The sequence below is a fragment of the Fistularia commersonii genome, chromosome 29, assembly GCF_037954325.1.
Source record: "Fistularia commersonii isolate RoL2024-O1a breed Wild chromosome 29, RoL_Fcom_v1.0, whole genome shotgun sequence".
Classification (NCBI taxonomy): domain Eukaryota; kingdom Metazoa; phylum Chordata; class Actinopteri; order Syngnathiformes; family Fistulariidae; genus Fistularia; species Fistularia commersonii.
The window spans coordinates 7,442,230-7,464,853 of record NC_141312.1 but is presented as its reverse complement, the minus strand read 5'-3'; the positions used below and the strand labels follow the sequence as shown (position 1 = coordinate 7,464,853).

The window sequence follows — 22,624 nt, the reverse complement described above, 5'->3', positions numbered from 1 at the left end:
TAGATATACTGTATTGGGTAAAACAATACCCGATGTTAGCAATGGTGTCAAGACAAGCAACGTCTTTCAAGTATAACCAGTTTGCTTTTGATGATACACTTAATTCTGCAAACTGGCTGGTTTTTTTGGGGGGGTGGGGGGCACAAATCTAAAACCAACTTAAGTAACTTCTTGTATGGTCCTGATTTCCTATGTGGATATACCGTTATTTCCAAACTATAAGTCCCTCTTTTTTTCACATACTTTGAACACTGTGGCTTAAATGATGATTTTTGGATTTTTTCGGGCTAACGAGCTTCATGCCGCCAACAAATTTAGCCTCGTCACATAAGACCAAGAAAACTACCGTGAAATTTTGAGGCTGTTCAATTCCGACACTGAAGAAGACGACTGACGGTTTTCATGCGCAGGAGGAAGACGAAGATAGCGATTAGCTGGAATAGAGCAAAGCGGGGATAGAAAATGGATGAACCTTTCCTTGTGTTATCTATTATTGATCTTTTTCATCAGCCATGTTACAGGCGCTGATTGGAAAAAAAAGCATTTCCAGTATGTATTTGTGGATGTTCCTAGTATGTATTAAATAGAAAGTCCAAAAAAAAAAAATGTTTGTGTAACATCTTTCTGTGTAAATATTTCATGTTACAACATGGACACCTGCGGCTTATACAGAAGCGCAGTCGATATATATGTGCGCATTTATTTATTTAAAGCCAGTGCGGCTTATATTCAGGTGCGCTCAATAGTCCAGAAATTACGGTACGTAAATTCTCAGCTCGCTTCCGGAAACACCATCCCCCCAAATGGATACGTGTTGGTTTGACCCAAAGAACTGCACATTTGGAGCACTAATCTCACACTGTATATTTCAAATACTTTCTATTAGTATTATACCATTATATACTAGCCCTACACCCATATTTTCAGAAAGTATGTAATGTTAACCACTTAAGGAGCCAAATTAAAAAAAAGAGACCTCTTGTTGCACTTTCTTTTAGTAGATGGCACTAATAGAAAATAAAAGAAAATCACTCCACGAGGGCACAGTCAGACTATGGCAGAGATACTGAATATTTCATGGGTTTTATTATTTCACTGAGACAAAAAAAGGAAAAAAAAAAGGGTGGGTCAGACATAGATCCTCTGAGGTTTGAGAACAGGAGAGCTGTGTGACAGGCTGAGAAAACAGTCCCCCTCACCTTCGATGTATGAAAAAAAAAAGAAATAGCGGACGCATCTTAAAACAGAAGGCATTCGGGGACGACCGACCTCAGGATGTCTTGATGTAAAAAAATGACCGGTCGGGCAAAACCTTATTCAAGAGCTTGGCTGAAAAAAAAAAACAAAAAAAAACATGATTTGAGCTTTATAAATACCCGGGGAAAACGAAAAGTTGTCAGGGAAGACGACCTGCCAACTAGAGTTGAGATAGAAAATTTAAAAAAAAAAGGGAGAAGTGTATCTGTTGTTCTGTGATTCGCTGTGTTTTCCATTTTGGCCATACCGCGCGCCCACTGGATGTGGAGGATTACAGCAATCTAGTGAAGGAGGTAAACCAGAGAGTCGCCGACATCCACGGCGCGGCCGTCGTCGGCAAGGGTCACCCTCTTCGCCTCCAGGTCGACGTGGAACACTGAGCTGCTGGAGATGGGCAGTCGGCCCTTTTCCTCCTGACCCAGGACGGGCACCCTGCGCGGCCCCAGCACTGGGTCCTCATACCGCATCAACTTCACCCTGGACAGGTCTGGGGGAAGGGATGGCAAAACATGCAAATGAATTTAAAAATTAATAAACGGAAAGATCTGGGATATTTGTGACGCGGGCTGACTGTCGGGCCGACCTTTGATGAGTCTGTTGACCTTGGCGAGCCTCCGGACGACGCTGTCTCTGTTATCTCCCTGACGAATTTCGACCCTCGTGGAGAAGAGGCCGTTGCACGGCTGAGGGTTGACCACGGACAAGCAAAGGCCAGGCTGCAGGGGAGCATGATATGTGTCTTTGTGCTTTTAATTTTTTTTTTTTTTTAAGTCATTGTTAACTTGAAGTGCTTGATAAACATTCAAATACAGAAGTTTAAATTTTAAAAAATCATCAAAAAAACGGTCTCTTGAGCTCACGTTGAATTAAGCAGGTTCAAGGTGGTGGGGAAAACTGAAAATGTCCTCCAACACACACACACACACACACACACACACACACACACAAAAACTCTTCCGAGTGTCCGACCTTTACCTCTGAGCGGAAAACACAAAACGGTTTCCCGGGGCAACAGTCCTCCTTCACCTTGTCGTCGGCTTCGGACGCAAACAGAACCTCGATCTGTTCTAACTGCAGACACACGCACAATAAAAATATTAAATCTGTGTTTAGAAAGCAAACAGGTCAAAGTAAGTGGTATTGGAAAGCCTGCCCCCTCGGTCCCCTGTGGTTGACTGATGATATTTTATCAGACAATTTTTATTATAGAAGTTGAAGTGTGTATAAAATTTGCAAAGGCTCGCAAAGATAGCACTTTGCCGCATTAGCAACTAGCAAAATAACAGCAGGACCTATGGAATCTAATTTAAAGGCCTGACAAATGTCTGTTGTCACTTCATCCTATTGAAATAAGTGCGAGCACCTGGAGGTAGGAGGGCTTAAAAAAAATGTCATGGTCATGTTCACGATCAAATTATCCAAATCTTTTTTCGTTGTTGAAAAGATATGGGATGTAAATGGTGTGAGCCTTAAATTTGACCGCAAAATGTACCTCAAGGGAGTTGGTTAGGTAGACCAGGTTGTCCATGAGGACGGTGCGCTCATCAAACTCCAGCTCCAGATCCAGCACCCTGGGACCGTTCTTTTCCAGGTTTTCCTGCCGAAGGCCCACAACAGGTAAGGGGCAAAAAAGGAGATTTAAAAAAAAAAAAAAAAAAAGATCTGCAAGTTTAATTGCTGTGAGACTAATGCGAAACATACTATTTTTCAGGAAAAAAAATGAAATAAGTTAAAAAAAAAAAATGAAATAACTGATCAAGGGCATATCAAGAATAATGTGGAACATGTTTTTTTTTTGAATGAATGAATAAATAAATAGAAAACAGCAAACAAGTTACAATGCAAGAAAAATGTCAGAACGCATGATTGAAAAAAAAAAAAACAAGACAACTGATCAGAGGCAGAAATGGCGATTTGGAAAAAAATATGATGATCGGTTCAGCAAGTTTCGGGAGTATAATTGTTGTGAGAATATTGTGGAACAATGTACGAAATTGGAAGAAAAGGATTTTTCAGGTAAAATAAATTAATAAATGAATATATTAAATAAATCTGAGAAAACTGAGAACTTGAAACATTGCACGAACAATATCAGAATGTATGATAGAAAAAAGAAAAGAAAACAACTGATGAGGGGCAGTAATGGTGATTTGAGAAATATTCAGGGTGGAGTGGAAACGTTAAATTGCAGTGAGAAAATTATGGAGCATGAGGGAAAAAATGAAAATAAGTTGAAAAAAATGTCAGAATGCATTATACAAAAAAAAAAAAAAAAAAAAAAAAAACTAATCAAGGGTAGTAATACGATTTTAAAGAAAATCTGTTGTGGGGAAAAAAATGAATAAATTAAAAAAGAAAACCGAGAACCAGGAACAATGTATGAAAAATGGCAGGATGCATGCTAAAAAAAAAATAATAAAAAAAAGAAAATAAAATGTGCCATCAAGTTCACCTTGATCATTGCCACAAAGGGCATGACTCGCTTCATGTACTTCTTCAGTTCGGCCATGGCTCCCAACTCAGTGGCTATGACTTTGTTATCGGGAAGGACTCCATTGTTGGTCTGGAAAGAGAGGAGAGATAGACAAATGTAGGATGTGTTTCACACATAATGCTGTTCTTGAGGACATTTGAAGGACAGTGAACTCAGCACTCTAGAACTACATAACAATAGTGGTGTGTGTGTCTGTGTGTGTTGGGTACCTTGTAGTGCTTGCCGAGCAGGGATAAGGCGCTGTGCTGCCATGGCGGGTAAGTCTTCGCCACGTAGATGGTGCAGTGTGAAGGCTTGGCCGGTGGCTTGGGATCGCCTTTCTGCGAAGAGCCAGAGGACACAAAGGCGTGTGATTGGTCCTTTCATATTGGAGCTTCCGTGTAGTAGGCCAATGACAAGTGTCAAAAGGGTTTGTAGGTTATGCAAGAAAGGAGTGACTGTTTTATTTTATTTTTTTTATATACAGATGTGTGTCACCTGCAAATCTCAATTTAACCAAAAACACATCCACATGTGACGGAACAGAACAAATTCCATTCTGCTGGCTGAACTGTTCAAGCAATAAATAAATAAATAGTTTTGGTGACAGTTTTTACATTTTTTTTTTTAATGTCAGGGTCTTGCTTTGAAAAATTCACAAAATATATTGCCTATTTTTATAATATGTAAATTAAGATTTAATTTTAACTATTATGTAATCATTTTTAATATTCTTAATATTATTTATTAGTATTTAAAATGTATATTTTAAATATGGAATATTAATATTTAACTTAAATATTTTGCTATACAAAATTCAAAATAACTATGATTTTTTTAAATAATTAAATACTAATATATATTCATATTTCTGATGTATTCACTATATTAAATATTTTGAATATGAATCCATATGTTCGAAAGAAAACCTTGCTTTTGGGGGGAAGCAGGTACGCTTTGAGGCGGAGGCGGAGGTCGTGGGCGGTCTCCATCAGGTACTGCGAGGAGCGGATCAGGACCTCGTCCACGGGACCCGCTGCGGGCCAGGACGCCTTCATTAGAGAGTTGGTCTGGGAAGAGGAGAGAGTAGAGAAAAAAGGAAGGGGGGGGGGGAACAAAGACTCTCTTCAATGAGTGTTTTCTATAAAATAAAAGAGTAAAAGTGGACAAATTTTAAGCTTTTTGGATCCTTTTGTCAATGGGGCCAGAAGTTGCACCGCATTTGTAGGAAAATAAAAAAAATCTCTACATCGTTGCTTAGCGACAAACCGAAAAAATGCCTGTCTCTAGCAGAGTGGCCTTCCTTTTTTTTTTCCAATTCATAAATGAGCGTTATTAATATTCTTGGCTTTGGGAATGTGGGATCGTGCAGCAGCCTGCAGTCCATTGGTGGCACGTTGATATTTAATTTGACATACTGCTGACAAATGAAAAACAAGTTTCTAATCTAATTTTCCTTGAATTACTTGATATTCTTTCTTGATATTATTTCCTTGTAATACTTCATTTCTTCAAATGCAAGAAATACATCTGGGCCATTACAACAAGTATAAAGTCTGATAGTCTGATTCAGTCGAGGTTTACTTATTGTATAAACTCATATGTTTAGAATCTCTTGAGGGGTGTCAACACAGTAAATTTCCAAATATTAAACTAATAATAAAGATAATAAATATGGTAAGAATAAATAGTTCTGAGTCTGGTTCATTTCTGAATATTGTCTTTTGTCCCGATCCCTCTGCGCGCAGCTCTGATTCGCTGCCTTCAGATTTCTATAAGAAGGCTTTGCGGTTGCTTGGCAACAGACGTAAGGCTATTTAACAGCTCCATGTTCTCAGGCGTTTTCACCCCGAACCAACCCAATTAAAAAACAAAACAGAAAAATAAATAATAAAAATAAAAACCTATGCTTCATACTTATAGACAAAGAGGCATTTTCAAAACAGTTTTCTTACAATACCATAAAAAATAAATAGAGAGCTATCTTTTATGTTCTATAAAAAGACCAAGGCCGGCCTTACTGATATACCAGACTCGCTTTTGGTGATAACTTCTTTTTTATTCCCTTCTTTCTTTTAGTTACTACTTTCTCTATGCATTATAGGAGGGACAGTGAAGGATGCAGGGGGCTGGAACGACCATGCAGGAGGTCCGAAGGAAGACCAGACAGGAAGTTTCCGGTTAAAGAGGACGTGAAACTGGCTGATTGCAAAGAGGACGGGGTTAGAAGGAGACATGTGATTGGCTGTTGCAACCTCTGGAAGGAGCAGTCGTGACGAACTGAAGAAGAAGTTGCAAGCAGCTCTGTTAATGCAACAAGGTTGTATTTTTCTTTCTTTCCCATACATATATTGTATTTTTTGTGTACGCGCAACTCATTTGAATATTGATTACTAATTGATAAATGCAAAATAGGGAGTAGGTGGAGGAAAATCTTGAGAGGTGGGAGTATGCCCTTGAAAGGGAAATAATGGAGGTCAGCCACGGCCAGACAGAATACATGGGTGTGAGTGAGAGAGACCCAGTTGGAACGGTGAGGCCACAGGGAGTGGAGATAAAGAAGGTGGAGGATTTTAAGTACTTCAGGTCAACAGTCCAGCGAGACGGAGAGTGTGGAGGCGAGGTGAAGAAACGCTGGAGCAAGTTGGAGAAAAAGGTGTCAAGGAGAAAAGAGTATCAGCCAGAATGAAAGGAACAGTCCAGACAAGTATGGTCCAGAGACAGTAACATTGAGGAAAATACAGGAAGCGGAGCCGGAGGCAGCAGAGATGAAGATGTTGAGATTCTCTTTGGGAGTTACGACGATGCATAGGAACTCGGGAACGAGTCCGTCAGAGGGACAGCGCATGTTAGATGTTTTTGGCAATAAGGTCAGAAAGGCTGAGATGGTTCGATCATGTACAGAGGAGGGATAGTGAATATATTGATCGAAGGATGATGGGGCTGGACAGGAGGGCTAAAGGGAAGAGTTATGAATGTAGCGAAAGAAGACATGAAGTGAGTTGGTGTGTGAGAAGAGAATAGGGTTAAATTGGGGCTGCCGAGTTGCTATGGCGACCCCTGAGAGGAGTAGCTGCAAAGAGAAGAGAAAGAGGTGAAAGAGGACGTGAATTTAGCTGATGTGCAGAAGACTGGGTTAGACGGAGGCAGGTGATTGGCTGTTATAACAAGGTTGTAATTTTCTTTTTTTTTACTTTTCGCGGATGCGCTACTCAATTGAGCGCCAAAAACTAACCAAAAAGAACACATAAATGTCACTTCCAAACATTTCGGGGTCACTTCCACTCCCTGTATACATAAAACTGAACTAGTCCATTGGTGTCACGTGACCACAAGTTCAGCGAGTAGCCTGCTAAGCATTAAATCATTAGGGCAATTGTGTTTAATTAGCAAACACATAAACAGTCATGTTATTTGTCTAACTGATAATTTCGATTTTGAAAAATCCAAAACAGTAATCGGTATAGAATGGAGTTATAAAAGAGTGGTATCGCCCAACACATGTTCCCTACCTTGCCCAGTAGACCCCACGTGTATTCGCACAGGTGGGGGCAGATGGGGGCGAGCAACAACGTTTGCCTCTCGATGAACTGGAAGACGAGGTCCCTGTGCATGCCCTCAATGGCCAGCTCCCGGTATTTGTCTTTGGCGGCCTGGGGGAGGGGAAAAAAAAAAAAAAAAAAAAACACCACCCAGTGAGTTAACAGCCTCTCTGGTAAAACAGGACAAGACATTTTTTTTCTTTCCTCATCCGCAATCTTTTTTTTTTTTTTTTTTTTTTTTTTACCTGGAACTCGAAAAAGCCGCTTTTCAGAGCCTCCTTGTACATCATCTTCTCATAGTGCTGCTCCGTCTTCAGGATACCCGCGTTCATCTCACTGGACAAAGAAAAGTAAATCCTTTCAGACACTCGGATCTAAAAGCCACCCCAGATTCGAGGCGGTGTGAAGGAAAATTCAGTGTAACGCTAAAAAAAGAAATGGGCTTTTATCATTAGTAGCTGGGTGGGGGGGGTTATGAATGGATCATAACCCGTTCTGCACAAAAAATGAAGATGCCGAAAAGTCCGCTCAAGACAAATTGAGAAATTTGATCGGTCTCTGCCGGTCTCACCTGGCAAAGACCCGGTCGTTGAAGGTGCCGGCGGGTCCCGTCCTCAGGTTGTTCTGGTTGGCGATCATCTCCTTGACCCACTCCACCCAGGTGTACAGGCGGAGGATGCCGGCGTCGGCCATGGTCTCCACGAAGTTGGCGTCCTCCACCGTGTCGCCGGCGTCCGCCAGGGCCAGACGCATGCCTGCGGAGGAGTCATTCAAAGCCAGTCAGGGATGGTTTGATCGATTTAAAAAAAAGAGGACTGGCATTCCCTCCGTTGTTAAATTAGGTTTAGCGACAAAGTGTAGCGCAGTGTGCGAGTTAAATTTAGTAATACAGTGGAACCTTGATTTACAATTTTAATTAGTTCCGTGACCGAGCTTGAAAATCAATTTGCTCGTATATTAATTTAAATTTCCCCATTAAAATAAATTGAAACTATTATTCCATTAATCTATTTATCTCCCAGCCCATTACTCGTTTTTCTATAATAAAATCTGCTTTAAAAATAACAAATTATGTATAAAAAAATAATCGTACGTTATAAAAAAATTGAAAGAAATAAACTGGTTTCATCAAGTGTTTTTTCCTTGAAGATTGGACAAAGGTGGCGGGGGAGAGTTTCTGATTTGATGCTCTATTGCTACACTTACTTGCTACAATGTATTGCTAAATTTCCCCATTAAAATAATTTGAGATGCTATTAATCCATTTCAGCCCCCCGTTTTGGAAACGATTTAAATAAGAAAAAGGTACTTTATAAATCACAAATAATTTTTAAAAAGAAATACTAATACATAATAAAAGTGAATGCAAAAACACGGGTTTTATTAAAAGGTATTTAACTTGAAGGTTGGACAAAAAGATTTGGGGAGTTTTTTTTATTCGGTGCTCTATCGCTTAACTTCCTCGCTACAAACAAAATGCTATCATGTTTTACTAAATTCAACTTGCAAACTGTGCTACACTTTATCGCAAAACTGAATTTAGCAATGGAGTGAATGCCGGCCTTCTTTTTAAAATGATCAAACCATCCCTAACTGGCCTTGGATGCCTATTCCGATGCCTTGTCCGTTGACGCACCAAATCCCCGTAAATGCATCTTACAACACGCACACCTCGCTCATGTTTTTCAATGACTATCGCTGAGCTGCCAAGTGACGGGTAGCGCATCTGACTTGTTATTTATAGAGTACATTCTCATTTAAAAACACGTAACAAAACCAGGACCTGCAACGGATTAATGGTGTTTCACGTCATGTCATTGGGGAAATTTAATTTGATATAGTAGGAAACTGAACTACGAGCTCTATCACAGAACAAATTAAACTCGTAGGTCAAGGCATTGCTGTACATTTGTGTACATTTTAAGGCCATCTCATTAAATAACACATTTTGCGCTGTTCTATATTTCTGGATAGTTCCCCTGTTGGTATGGGTGCCATGGGGGAAACAACACTGATTTGTATAGAGGCCCTGAAAGGGGAGGAGAAGACAAAAAAATGTTTTTCCGTTTATACTGTAGAAAATTAACTCAAAAATAATCACGTTTGGTTTTTTTTTGCCTCTGATCCTCTGTTTTATTTTCACTGATGCGTCGGTGCTAAAAACCAAAAAAAAAAAAAAAAAGGGATTTAATAATAGGGGTGCCCTGCCCCTGCGGTACGACACAAATAACATCATGTCGCTGTGTCTGACTTTTTTTTTCCCCCCTTATCGAGTAGCTTTCTAGGGAGAAAGCTTCGGGGCGGTCGTCTGTCTCCATCTTCAGCCCAGAGAGTCGAGTCAGAACTCACGGCAGCTTGAGCAAGTGGAGAGGAAGACAGGTGACGTCCGCCATCGGAATTCTAAGGTTCTCACAAGCAAAGATGGCACCCTTCCGATTACCTCTGTATCGTGACCGTAGGTTTGGTTAGTCATAAAGATGGAACAAATGGAGGAGCAAGTACCGTCTGCTGAGAACTTCTTGATGGCTTGGCTGAGCGTTAGGAAGTTCCCGGTGGATTTGGACATCTTGTGGATGAAAAAAATAAATACATAAATAAATAAATCAGACATCGGTGACCTCGATCTGAGGGTGACGTTGGCGTGCAGCGTTCACGTCGCTCAAACATTACGCACCTTTTCAGAGTTGAGGAGCAAATGTCCGTTGGCCCTCACTGCCCGGGGCCACTTCGTGCTGTGGGCCGTGAGATGGAAGTCGGGTGAGACCAAAATTCGCGAATATCGGGAAAAGGTTTGAGTAACTCCCATGGTGTTGTCATGGAGCCCGTTAAAAAGTTTCGTGAAGCCTTTTTCTTCTTTTAGCGAAAGCAAAACTCAGCATTTCCCCCGATTTTTAATGTCAAGTCAATTCAATAATCAGAAAAAGTCAATAGATGTTTATATGCAAAAAATATGTAATCATAATTGATATCACGTTACGCTCGGCGAGAGAAAAAACAAATATTACCTGCTCGCATTGGGGCGACGAACACACGGTGAGCAATGTTTCCAAATTTCAACATGATTCAAGTTTATCAAAAAGTAATAATTTATGATAAATATTTAATGTCAATAAATTGAATAACTAATAACGACTACAACCACAAAATTATAATGACCATAATGATCATGAGGATGATGATGACAATGAAAATTATAATAAATGTAATAATAATAATAATAATAATGTGGAGGTCTGTCCAGCCCCAAAACAAAGGAAAAGATACGAGATAGTAATTTTAAAAATTTGCATATTGTTAGCGTTTGACCCGGTGCGGAACTTGATGCCATGTCATTTCAAAACATTCGGTAATAAACAAACAACTTTACACGCCAAGTTATCAAAATGAAGTAAGTGACAGATGGTTCTTTCTCTTGCAGTAACAATACGACTTGTGCTTTATAAATGCGGTTATAGATGAGCAACGTGTCAAGTAACGTTCGAGCGAAACTCACTTGTCATTAGGCCACATGGCCACGTGGTTGTAGAGGTAGTAGGACAGGTGGTTCGGCACCAGATCCTTGCCGGACACGCGCACATCCACCGGGTACCAGTACTCAAACTCCCGCCTCAGCCGTTGAAGGTGCTCCTTGGGGATGTCCGTCTTTGGGAAAGGCGACGTTTTGAAAAAGATGAAGTCCCACACCTCTTTTGTCATCTGCTCTGGTCTGGAGGGACACGCACCAAAAGAAAAACAAAAGACAGCCAAGGTTAGTAAGTGCGACTTGTCATGCGGAGATAAGTTGAAAAGACATCAATTGCGCAAATTTGTGTGTGGTTTTGTTTCTGAAATTATTTGTTAAATCTCCAAAACAAGGTGTTTCAGCCCATGTTTTTAAAATGATGGATATTTGGTTTAGTGTCCCCCCCAAAAATATTGTCACATTAATCATTAAAAAAAAAAAAGAAAAGAAAAAAGAGAGCTGGATTTGATGGATTACTCAAATATTGAGTCAGTTGTGCATGTGTGTGTGTGTGTGTGTGTGTGCGTGTGTGTACGGTCTTCCTACTTTATGCCCAGTGGTGATGCGCCTTGTCCATTGAGCACGCCTCCTTGGAGGAGGTGGGCGACGGTGTAGTAAGCCATGTAGATGGTGGAGTCGGACAGCGACTCAATCAGCCAATGCTCGTCCCAGGGCAGCCTTGTTCCTATAGTAGCCCGAAAGAGCAGATGCAATATAGTTAAATATTATATTAATATTATAAAGAATTTAAAAAAATGGGAAAATCGACCCGAATGAGTGAGTGAGTGTATGGTTGTCCGTCAGTATATGTGGCCCTGTGACTGACTGGCTACAAGTCCAGGGTGTACCCCACCTCTCGCCTTATAACAGCTGGAGTAGGCTCCAGCATCCCCCGCGACCTTGAGTGCAGGATAACAGTAGAAGATGGATGGATGGATGGATGGATGGATGGATGGATGGATGGATGGATGGATGGATGGATGGATGGATGGATGGATGGATGGATGGTAAAGAATGATAATATGCATTGTTGCGATGCATGAAAAGCATCAACTACAAAAAATGGTCTGGATTTTAAATCCTAACATGCGTCTTTACCAACCTAAAAAAACAGAAATAACCCGGTGCACCTTATATATGGATCAATATTGATGCCGCAAGAGGTCTCGCAACTACAGGCGCAGCCGCCGACTCCATTTTCTCCCATAGAAGAAGTAGCCTGCGGTGCATGTTGGGATATATGACTGCAAGAAGCGTACATTTTCATTTCCTTTTGTGTGTGTGTTTGCATGTGTCTGTTGTAGGTCTGATGTTAGCCAGCTACACCGGAGGGGTGTAGTAGCAGCGGTAAAAATGGTAAAGGGGAATTCCAGTCCCACACCACTTGTGTGTGTGCGTGTAAAGACCCAAAACATTACATTTTTTAACATTTTTTCTTGCAATGCTGAAGCAAATTGACTGTTGTGATGGTTACCGAGCCCGTAGGTACGAGAGCAGGCATGCTCCTGCAGCCACGCAAGCGTCGCTTCGAAGTTTCTCCTGGTCTCTTCGCAAAATCTGCAAGAAGAACAAAAAAAAAAACAATGAGAACATTTTTACTTGTTGCATCATGCAGTGATGTAATAAACTAAAAAACAAATATTACTATGCACTGTCTAGACTAGAGATGGGAGGGCCATGAACAAATCGTTTCAGTCGCACGCTGCAGTATTGTTCTGCACTTTCAACACAACACTGTTAAACTTTATGAAATAGAAAATAAAAAAATCAATAATTTAAGACAACAAAATCTATGTCTATTTTTTACACATACTCTTTGAATACTGGGAATTTATGTGCTAGAATGATCAGAATGAAAGTGCACCACAATCATTGCCGTGAGTGCGACGATATATCACAGATTAAAAGGAAACAAAATGTGACTATTTCAAATGAATCCGTAGGGACTGGGAATGGTCCAAATGTGCACAAATAAATTCACGCACAATATGGGTGACTGACTCAGTGACTCAAATGACTCCAAAACCCGATACTCTTTGGTGTGTGATTCATATGAACTTAGTGCAGTTAGTAAACTTAGTACAGTTGGTAAAATGAATCAAGTCCATCAAGTCTCCCCATAGATATGCCACATACATCACATCTGCATGACCATCAATATTAACACAATAAATCTAAAATAAAATACAGTTTTATAAACCAAAGTGTGATATGAACAAAACATCCATCGGCTTTTCTTTTCTCAAGAAGAGTTTACTTAGTCAGAGGCTCTGAGCAAAGGGTCAGAGCAAAGGGACGTTGCGACGTTTCCTCGCAACGTCCATCTATTCTGAAAATTGTTTTTTCTTCTATGTCCGTATATCAGCGGCCATATTGAGTTTTTCTCCTTCTCCCGCCACTTGGGATTCAGAAACGACACTAAATCTATACAAACGCTTTAGCTTGCGTGAACTTTGCTAGCTCTGACTAGTCTACTCCAACACAACACACGATGGCTGAAATCTGATTGGTAAGATGCTCTAACGTGGAAACACCCTGCTTTGAAGCAGAGCAGACCACGACAGGAAAGCTGATGTCGCTTGTCGGGCAGTCAGCAACTTACGTCTCCAGAGATTTCAGGCTTTCGTTGGCTTGCCGTTTCCAGTCGGAGTCTCCGTAGTCCAAGTACCTGACAGATGTACGTGTAAAGCATTTTAACGTGTCCTTTAACGCGGGTCTCTTGATGCGCGAGTCCTGGATGTGCTCGGCACTCACCACTGGTCACAGAGTGCAACAACACACTCGTCGGCCGAGCGTGACATGACCTGTTTTTCTGGCTCCATGTAGATCATGGCCTCGCCCTGTGATAGGATGAAAGAGATAAAACATAGTCACATGCACGGAGCAACGTTATAACCCTAGATTTCCTTGGAGAACTAAATCGAGCATCCCACCCTTTCGACCATCATCTTCTGAATGGGCTTCTTGACGTCCTGGACCTTCTGACCCTTGTAGCCATCAACCAACATAATCTGAGATGACAAAAAAAAAAAAAAGTCACAAAAAACACCTTTTTGTTACTGGGGTGTCTCATTCGCCATCAGGTGGCGATATTGTCAAGTATAACCGAATTAATGTCACTGTGTCCGATCTCCAATCATGCTGCTCTTTGCCTGAGCAAGATTTCGGCACATCCCTTATCACATTTTCAGGCCTCGCCTCCTTTTTCAAATTGCATCGTATCAGCCCAAAGTGAAGGAAACTACACTCTTTGACTTAAAGCTTACAAAAGAAATCAATAGCATTGTTTTACCATCATCTGTAATTCAGAAGATAACATGTCGCCCAATTTGCATGCTTAACAAATAACATATAAATTTAAAAAAAAATGCAATACAATATGAATACCCTTACGACAACATTAAGATTCCTCAAAATAAGTGAATAAATAATAATATTAATAGTAGTAACAATTAAATACAACACGAAGGGGAGACTTCTTTGTTATTACCATTCTTAGTAACAGTTGTTGGGTATTGATGTACATTTGAATCATTGAGCGCTTCTCCATTTTAATAATAATGACAACAACAACTATTTTAAATGGAATTTTTGCGAAGGTAATATCTGCGGCGCCCCCTAGAGGCAACAGTGCCTTTGGCATTTGCCTATATTGCCATTTCAGGTGGCTCTGAACAAATTCATTTAATGAAACAAGCGTGACCTCCATGTTAATAACAGGGAGCCTGTAGAAACAGTCATGTGCATACATCTGCATGTCAATGCTAACAGATGTGAAGGTTTTTGCTTGCTATGGATGTTTATTACACGGTATTGACTGGTTTATGACTAGTTTTACTGTGGCACGAATTCTTCCGAGCAATAAGACCCCTCTTAGAGTCGTGAGTAACTACTTGCTCCTGGGTAATTGCCATTTGCCTATATTGTCAGAACTCTTTTTCCATCTAAAATAAGGAAAACACAGTATGTCTATCTTTCCCCACTGTATGCTATGTATAAAAAAAAACTACAGTGTGTTGCAGTTATAATTGTATTTCTGCATGCAACAAAAATATTCTGAACTCCGAATGGAAAAAAAAAAAAAAAGACTGGGTTTAAGATTATGTTCACATAAAATATTCAATGTCTATTTGAGTCTTCCACATATTCAGAAAATGAAAGGCTAAACTTTAATCATCCCCCTGCAACAAAAAAGGCCGTCATAGTTTTAGCATGTGCAGTCAGCTGTCTTTGCAAAAAAAGCAAAAAAAAAAAAAAAGTTACTCAACCCTGCAATCTATATCTCCAAATTGAGTAGCCAATTAAAATACCTGATTAATGTGATTTTTACTCCTGAACCTCAGTACACAGCATGTGCGCGTCAGGGCTAGAAAAGTTCAACAAATGGCATTGGATATTGTGGCACGCTTTGAGTGATGGGAAATAAAACATGTTTTGTTGTAACATTACAAGATCAAGATGACCTCCAAATTTAAAATGACAATAGTAAAAAAAAAAAAAAAAAAAAAAAAAACTAAAATAGAATTCATTGAGTTAAGTACTCTATTTTCCAGAGCCGAAGTTGCAGACCCCCTAGTCTAAAGAGTTGTTCTTTTTTTTTTTGTTTTGTTTTTATGTTTTGGTTTATCTACGTCGTGACCACTTGGCTTTTGCTGAACTACAGCATATGCATTATTTATGCCCCGCGTGCGCTTTGCTCAAACACTGACAGCATGTAGGAGCGGCGGCAAACCGATCGCTCACTCGTCATTTGCAATGCTAACTTGGTCGAAAGGCCAAACTGGCCGAACAACGCCTATCTAATTAGGCGGTCGGGGCGTCTCCTTGTGTTGATGTATGCAAGGACAGAGCGTGTACTCCATCCGCAAGCGACAGGATTCTTAAAGGAGTATGAGCTTGAACGTAAGAAAGTAAGTAAGTAAAGAACAAAAACCCATCATTCCACTCATTCATGAGTAATGCTGGGCTCACACCAAAAGATTTTCATGGTTGCAGACTTAAAACTGATAATTAGATTGAAACCTTTTGGATTTACTGAAGTTGCAGCGCCTTCCCGTCATCTCCTTTGTTATGTCTAGGGTGGTAATCTGAGCTGATTCATATCAGTCTTTTCCTAGTCTTGGACTTAGACAATATCAAATGTGTTGTATATTAGCTCATTTTTCAGTGTTTATGGTGATGTAACATGATGAACAACCAATAAATGAGCTCTAACGAAACCGTAGAAAGAAAACCTGATAGACAAACAATCTCCAGAGCAGTATTGGTGAATTGCTTTTGCAGTTTTTTTCAAAGTCTTCTGATGTATGGGTAGCTCAAGTCACCTCACCCCTTCGTAGAACCCCTTCAGGTAGACTCTCTCCTTGGCCTCAACCAGCTTCTCCTTGTCATTCTGGCTCTGGATTTTCAGCTCGTCGCACACCAGCGGCGCCGACAGGTTCCCGTAACCGGGAATCTCGATGATGGGGACCTAACACATAGAGATACACGTGTACGTATGTCTGAAGGCAGCTGCATTTTGACACCGTAGGTCAAATCTGGCTATTAAAGACGAAAATGAAAAAAGCTGTGCGGGGTGAACTTACGGGCTCGAAAGGCAACACCATCTTGTCCTCAATACCGTACTTTTCCCGAAGGGCCTTTAAGAGACAAGCAGGCGATCATTCCTGGCCTTATTATGAAAAAAGACAAAACCCATTGAAAGCTTTTGTTATGTATGTATGTATGTGTATATATATATATATATATATATATATATACACATACATACATTAATGTGATTTTTACTACTGAACCTCAGTACACAGCATGTGCGTGTCAGGGCTCTATATATATCTATATATATACATATATAGATATACACACACACACACACACACACACACACACACACACACACACACACACACACACACACACACACACACACACACACACACACACACACACACACACACACACACACACACACACACACACACACACACACACACACACACACACACACACACACAGGACCGTCTCAGAAAATTGGAATGTTGTGATAAAGTTCTTTATCTTCTGTCATGCAATTAAAAAAACAAAAAATACTTTTTCATGATATTCTAATATTTTGAGATAGGATTTTGGAGTTGTCTTAAGATGTAAGCCATAATCAGCAATACTAAATTGATAGAAGGCTTGCAATATTTCAGTTGATTTGTGTTGAATCCAGAATGTATGACATTTTTGTTATTGTAATTGCATTACAGAAGATAAAGAACTTTATCACAATATTCTAATTTTCTGAGACAGTCCTGTATATTATGCGTGCGCACGCACGCACACACACACACACACACACACACACACACACGTCAGAGCTTCTTGTGTGTTAACCAAGTGGATATGTTCTAATGGGTCATTGAACCAACTTGTTTTTTCTTGATGTCCCTGAGAGCAGCGATGTCATCGGGAGCATCAGAGGGCACACTGGTCACCACACCGGTGCCTAGGGAAGGCATATGCGAGCAAAATAAATACAATCATGGAGTACCTCTGAACAAGCAGCTGCTCTGGACGGTTTACAATTCAACTGGCACTCTTCTGAAAAACGTACATGCTCAATAATGTACCAGACCGTTTACTTTTCAATTTGCACTTGTTTCATTTGCCATTGGGCGTTTTCGTTGCATAATAGTGTCAAACTCGTCAGCCTGGCGTTGACATTTCAGCCACATCTTTCATTCACTGCTCTTTATTGTGCTCATAGGTATTTATTTGTATTATTTCCTTTCTAAACTACCCATGTCTCTCGCAGCTTGTCACACTACCTGGCACTCACAGCAAAGTGAGAATTTCATTTGACAGGGAAACATGTTTCCCCACATTTCTTTGAATGCAGCACCAAAATAACTTTTCGCACTACCTCACTACATCCATCACTACTTATAATTCTCACCTGTGCAGTATTTATAGTTATATTTATACTATACTGATACATTCTCCAGGACCCTTATTTCATTTTAACGACCCACATCTCCTACTGTACACCTTTTATTTCTATAATCATTCCCTGCACAAGACATTTCTTTCATTTATTTTTATTTTTTATATACATTGTACATAGCATTGATTTGTGTCTATATACTTAATTTGCATATTCCTTCTATAACTACTTGCACACGAATAGTGTCTATGTCAATTTTATCTTATTGTGTGAATGAACATAATCACTTTAATCCTTTGAATCCTAACGCGACATCTATAAGACACAAATTATCATCCTGTTATGTGCAAAATGAACCAATTAAATTACTGAAAGTTCTGTGGGTTGATTTAGCTTAGCATTTTAGCATATCTCCCCTGATCCCTGACCCATCTGGCTATATCTAGACACCTTCCCGCTGTCTCTCGACCGTTTGGAACTTTACCTTTATCCTCCTTGATGGTGAGCATCGGCAGAGCATAGATGACCTTGTAGGAGGTCAGGGGGGCGCTCAAGGCACAGCCGAGGATATCCTGGGGAGAGGAAGGGCTTGATTTCATTCATCTACATGGGCACTTACTTGTATTCTGTTGGAAGGGGGAACGAAGCTTGTACCTGGCCCAATATTTCCATGACAACCGGAACGACTCCGTTCTCCTTTGTGAAGCCCTGGAAAGACATGTTCCTGGCGGACCTCCCGGTGCTGATGAAGATGTCTCCGCTGGTTGTCTCAAAGGCGACGTACTTCATGTCAGGCCTCACCCAGCAGTTGGTCTGACCAAACATAGTCTCTGGTCTCAGGGTGGCGGCCACCAGGTAGATGTTTTTACCTTTCATGCCACTGCGGGGACAGGGATCAACATTTCATACGGGTCTGGAGAGCGGTACTCTCTCGAGCAGGGGAACGGCGGATGATTTAGTTACCTGCTATAAAAGACTTTGGATTTGAATTTGGCTGTGTATGGCTCAACGACCTTCATTTTGATCAGGGTGTACTCTTGCGGGCCAACTCCCTGCGTGTGACAAATGTTAGGTACTCTCAAACTTCCTTCATAAAGCATTTAATTAATCACTTTTCTATAAACTATCTAGACCCGAATCAGAAAAATAAACAAACAAAAAAAAAATGTACTGACAAATCGAGCATTTGGAACCTTATCCCGACAAAAATCCGGGATGGAATACACACAAAAAAAAAATACAGTCACAATAACTCACTAATGATGTCTTCAAATAGGGGTTGCACTTGGATATTATTCCATTTACAGCCAGATAATTTATAATATAATTATACTGTTGGTTGATCCAAAGAGGTTTACCTCTCCTGTCTGCCTGTCGTGGTCCATACATGGTTGTCCATCCTTGGGAGAGTAGATGGTGTACCTGCAAACGGGTGAGGGAACGATGTTACATTCCTGACATAAAAAAAAAAAAAAAAAAAAAAAAAAAGACCAACTTTGAATTAAATTCCCATCGACTGAAAGTAAAGGTCATCTATTAGGCCTGTGGGGTTTTTGATCATGCATGGTTTTATTTCATGGACTTACTGTTGGCACAGAACTATTTGCAAAAAAACTAATAATAAAAAAAAAATAAATTAATAAATAAATATGCAAATATCTTAATGATCTCACCTTTTGCCAAATTTAATTTTCTTTCGCTCCTTCAGTGTGATGAACTGCCACCTGACGAAGGAGTCGTAGAAGGGGTTCACGTCCGTGGTGATGAATGAACGCCTCCAGTCCACCTGTGTTGAAAAAAACGTTAAAAAATAAAGGACAGAAACATGGCACCGGAGCTGGGGACATAATCAAACCGAAACGAGTACTTTGTGCCGTGATCCCAAACAGATGCGATTTTATTATTCGGCAGTCGTCCAAAATTATGGCTACAAGCATCTAAATTGAGGATTTTAGGTAGGTATAACGGAACAAAAAAGTCTATTACAAATGTCAAAAGTTCAATTCTATAAATATATATACATCAAGAAAGACATATATGCACCGACACATATATATACACACATTCTCATATACATATATATATATATATACACACACATGTAGGTATTTATACACATACATACGTATATATATATATATATATATATATATATATATATATATATATACATACATACATACATACACGAGTGTACACACACACAAAGATACACGTGTGCACACGCAGACACACACACAAATATATATACACACACACACACATGTACATACATATATGTATGTTTTTTTTATATATATATATATATATATATATATATATATATATATACATATATATATATACTGCTCAAAAAAATAAAGGGAACACTTGTACAACACAATGTAACTCCAAGTCAATCACACTTCTGTGAAATCATAGTGTCCACTCAGGAAGCAACACAGATTCATTTTGACTTGTTTTAAGGACATTACATCAAAGTTGGATCAGCCTGGAGTTTGTTTTTACACTTTAATTTTGAGTGTGATTCCTAATCAGACCTCCATGGGTTGATACAATTGATTTCCATTGATCATTTTTGTGTGATTTTGTTGTCAGCACATTCAACTGTGTAAAGAGCAAAGTATTTCATAAGAATATTTCATTCATTTAGATCTAGGATGTGTTTTTTTAAGTGTTCCCTTTATTTTTTTGAGCAGTGTATATATGTTCACACAAACATTTATACAATACATATGGATGCCCTGGATGCCCCTATTGCTCTGATAAATATACGTTTATCAATCGTTTTATGAAATTGGATTATGAGAGAGTTGGATTTCATTTCACCTTTAATCCCATCAGTTTCAGGTCCTTGCAAGCCAACGGTGGGAAATACTCCAACCAGTGCTCAGCGTTGGCGAAATCAGTGATGTCCCTGTCATTCAGGCCCAAAGACTTCATGATGTCCCACTGGAAAGTGGAGGTTCCCGACTTGGCCACTGCTTTACTCTAGCATGAGAATGAGAGCGGTTACGCCGTTTTTCATGAGATACAAACCTTCCTGCGGCTAAAACAAGATTTTCCCATCGGCGTTTCAAATAGCATTCAACCCTGGATTCTCACCTTTTTGCCTTTGGCTTTGTCCTTGATGATGATCTCATCAGACATCTTGGGCTTCTCCTTCTCCTCTTCCTCCTCCTCCTCTGGAAACTGCGGAGGGTTCCCATACAGCTCCATCTCTCTCTTGAGCTTGTCTGCGCAAGCCTTGCAAATACAATGTGGACTTAATTATTTGAAAGAAATCAGGACATGCGAACACCAGAAAATTCAGAAGCAGATACATGCTACTAAAAGATGACTCAATGATCTGACAGTTCCCTTTTCATTTTTGATATGTATAGCTAATGTATACCTGAATATCTAAACTACTGATCTGCATGGAAGTAAAGTACAATTTACTGTCTTTTACTTATGTTTTTCCTATTAGCAAGATTTTGCTCTTATTTAGTTATTTATTTCTGATGGGAACAAATAAAGAGTTTTAGGCACTTCAGTATATCAAATCCAAATAACCAAGTAAAAGGAAATTCTAAATGTCCTTAACACACTGAACAAAAGGAAGAAACATTTACAAAAAAAGAAAAAAACTTACTTTGATTGGCATTCCTGTGCAATGCAGCCCAAATGGGAAGAGGCATTTTTTCCCTTTCAATAACTGGTATCCGATGGCAAACTGCAAAATAATAATAGAAAATAACTGAACGAAAAACAGCCTCTCACACAACAATAGTCAAATATTTGGCTCTTGCATGAAAAAATAATATGAGCCAGTGTGAGAATTTGGGTTTCTTGTGTCCCTTCTTCCACATCCGACTTACCTCGCACTTTGACAAACTGAAGGTGTGGCCGAGATGCAATCTGCCATTCATGTATGGGTAGGGAAAGGTGACAAAGTATTTGTTTTTGCTGAAAACAAAGAAAACAAATCAAAATGTTGATCTGAGAAACAAAGAGGCGTAAAATGTTGTGTATATTTTCGTACATTATGTACACAACATTCCACAACCGTCTCCAGTCAGTAAGATGTTACTCAGTCATACATTTTATTATTTAGTGAGGCCATGGGGTGCAATCCCACTAGAAAAAAAAAATATGTCAAAGAAATGCTGAAGTAAAATAAATACATATGACAGCTATTTCCTTTTAAATGTAGTCTAACAGCTACACAAGAGCCCTTCCGTGTTATACCAGCTGTGGACAACCACTCACTTTGTGCTTTCCCCAACAGTTGTAGGCGCATCATTCTCGAATACTCTCTCCTTTTCCCATTTATCCTGAATCTCTAGTTCAATCTTCCTCAAAAAGTCCAACTTTGCAGTTCCTTTCCGCTCCTGGAAAATAACGACGAACAAGTATGTGTGTATCTAGAGGAGGTCTGTGAGAACTTGAATTATGGTTAAGCACTATAAAGTCTCCATCGTTGTTTTAATAAAAAGGATGTAATTGTTCAAAATAAAATAGTACTGATGCATGTTTGGATAGGACAGATAATTAGTCAAATATATAGTTAAAAATAGTTGCAATCTGCAGTATTTTATTTCGTTTTACGGTGCAGTTTCCGTGACAATTAGCCTGTTAGCTGAATTTGCTAAGAGCAAGTTATAAAGAAATATGATAAACACACAACATGCTAGCTACAGGATCCTCTCTACATTATAAATAAGCAGCCGGTCAATTAACCTACCGTCATTTTGATAGGTTATCACTTAATCTTTTGCTGAATCAAAAGAAACAGCAGTGATAGTTACTAGTTAAGACAAGAAACCCACGCCGCCGGGGTGCACCGGCTGATGACATATGATGACACACCGTCGGCTTGTAGCAGTGCATTCTGGGAGACGTAGTATTTGGAATTTTCTTCTTGCGGCAATTGTTTTGAT

At 39.7% G+C, this 22,624-nt stretch overlaps 1 protein-coding gene across 1 annotated transcript; it reads right to left on the bottom strand.

Moving 5' to 3' along the window:
• Positions 1-1,067: 1,067 nt before the first annotated feature.
• lars1b (leucyl-tRNA synthetase 1b) lies at positions 1,068-22,532 on the bottom strand. The gene is made up of 32 exons (XM_086177145.1): positions 22,429-22,532; positions 21,954-22,075; positions 21,563-21,650; positions 21,337-21,417; positions 20,808-20,948; positions 20,532-20,693; positions 19,376-19,488; positions 19,061-19,124; positions 18,666-18,754; positions 18,357-18,582; positions 18,187-18,274; positions 17,188-17,264; positions 16,360-16,413; positions 16,104-16,244; positions 13,708-13,785; positions 13,529-13,614; positions 13,377-13,442; positions 12,249-12,331; positions 11,321-11,459; positions 10,766-10,978; positions 9,947-10,004; positions 9,775-9,838; positions 7,844-8,027; positions 7,518-7,608; positions 7,243-7,383; positions 4,660-4,800; positions 3,961-4,071; positions 3,710-3,820; positions 2,750-2,854; positions 2,233-2,328; positions 1,841-1,973; positions 1,068-1,744 (listed from the first exon to the last, which is right to left on the bottom strand). Exons 1-32 carry the CDS (start codon positions 22,432-22,434, stop codon positions 1,539-1,541), a joined length of 3,558 nt encoding a protein of 1,185 aa, XP_086033271.1. The 5' UTR covers positions 22,435-22,532; the 3' UTR covers positions 1,068-1,538.
• Positions 22,533-22,624: the final 92 nt, after the last annotated feature.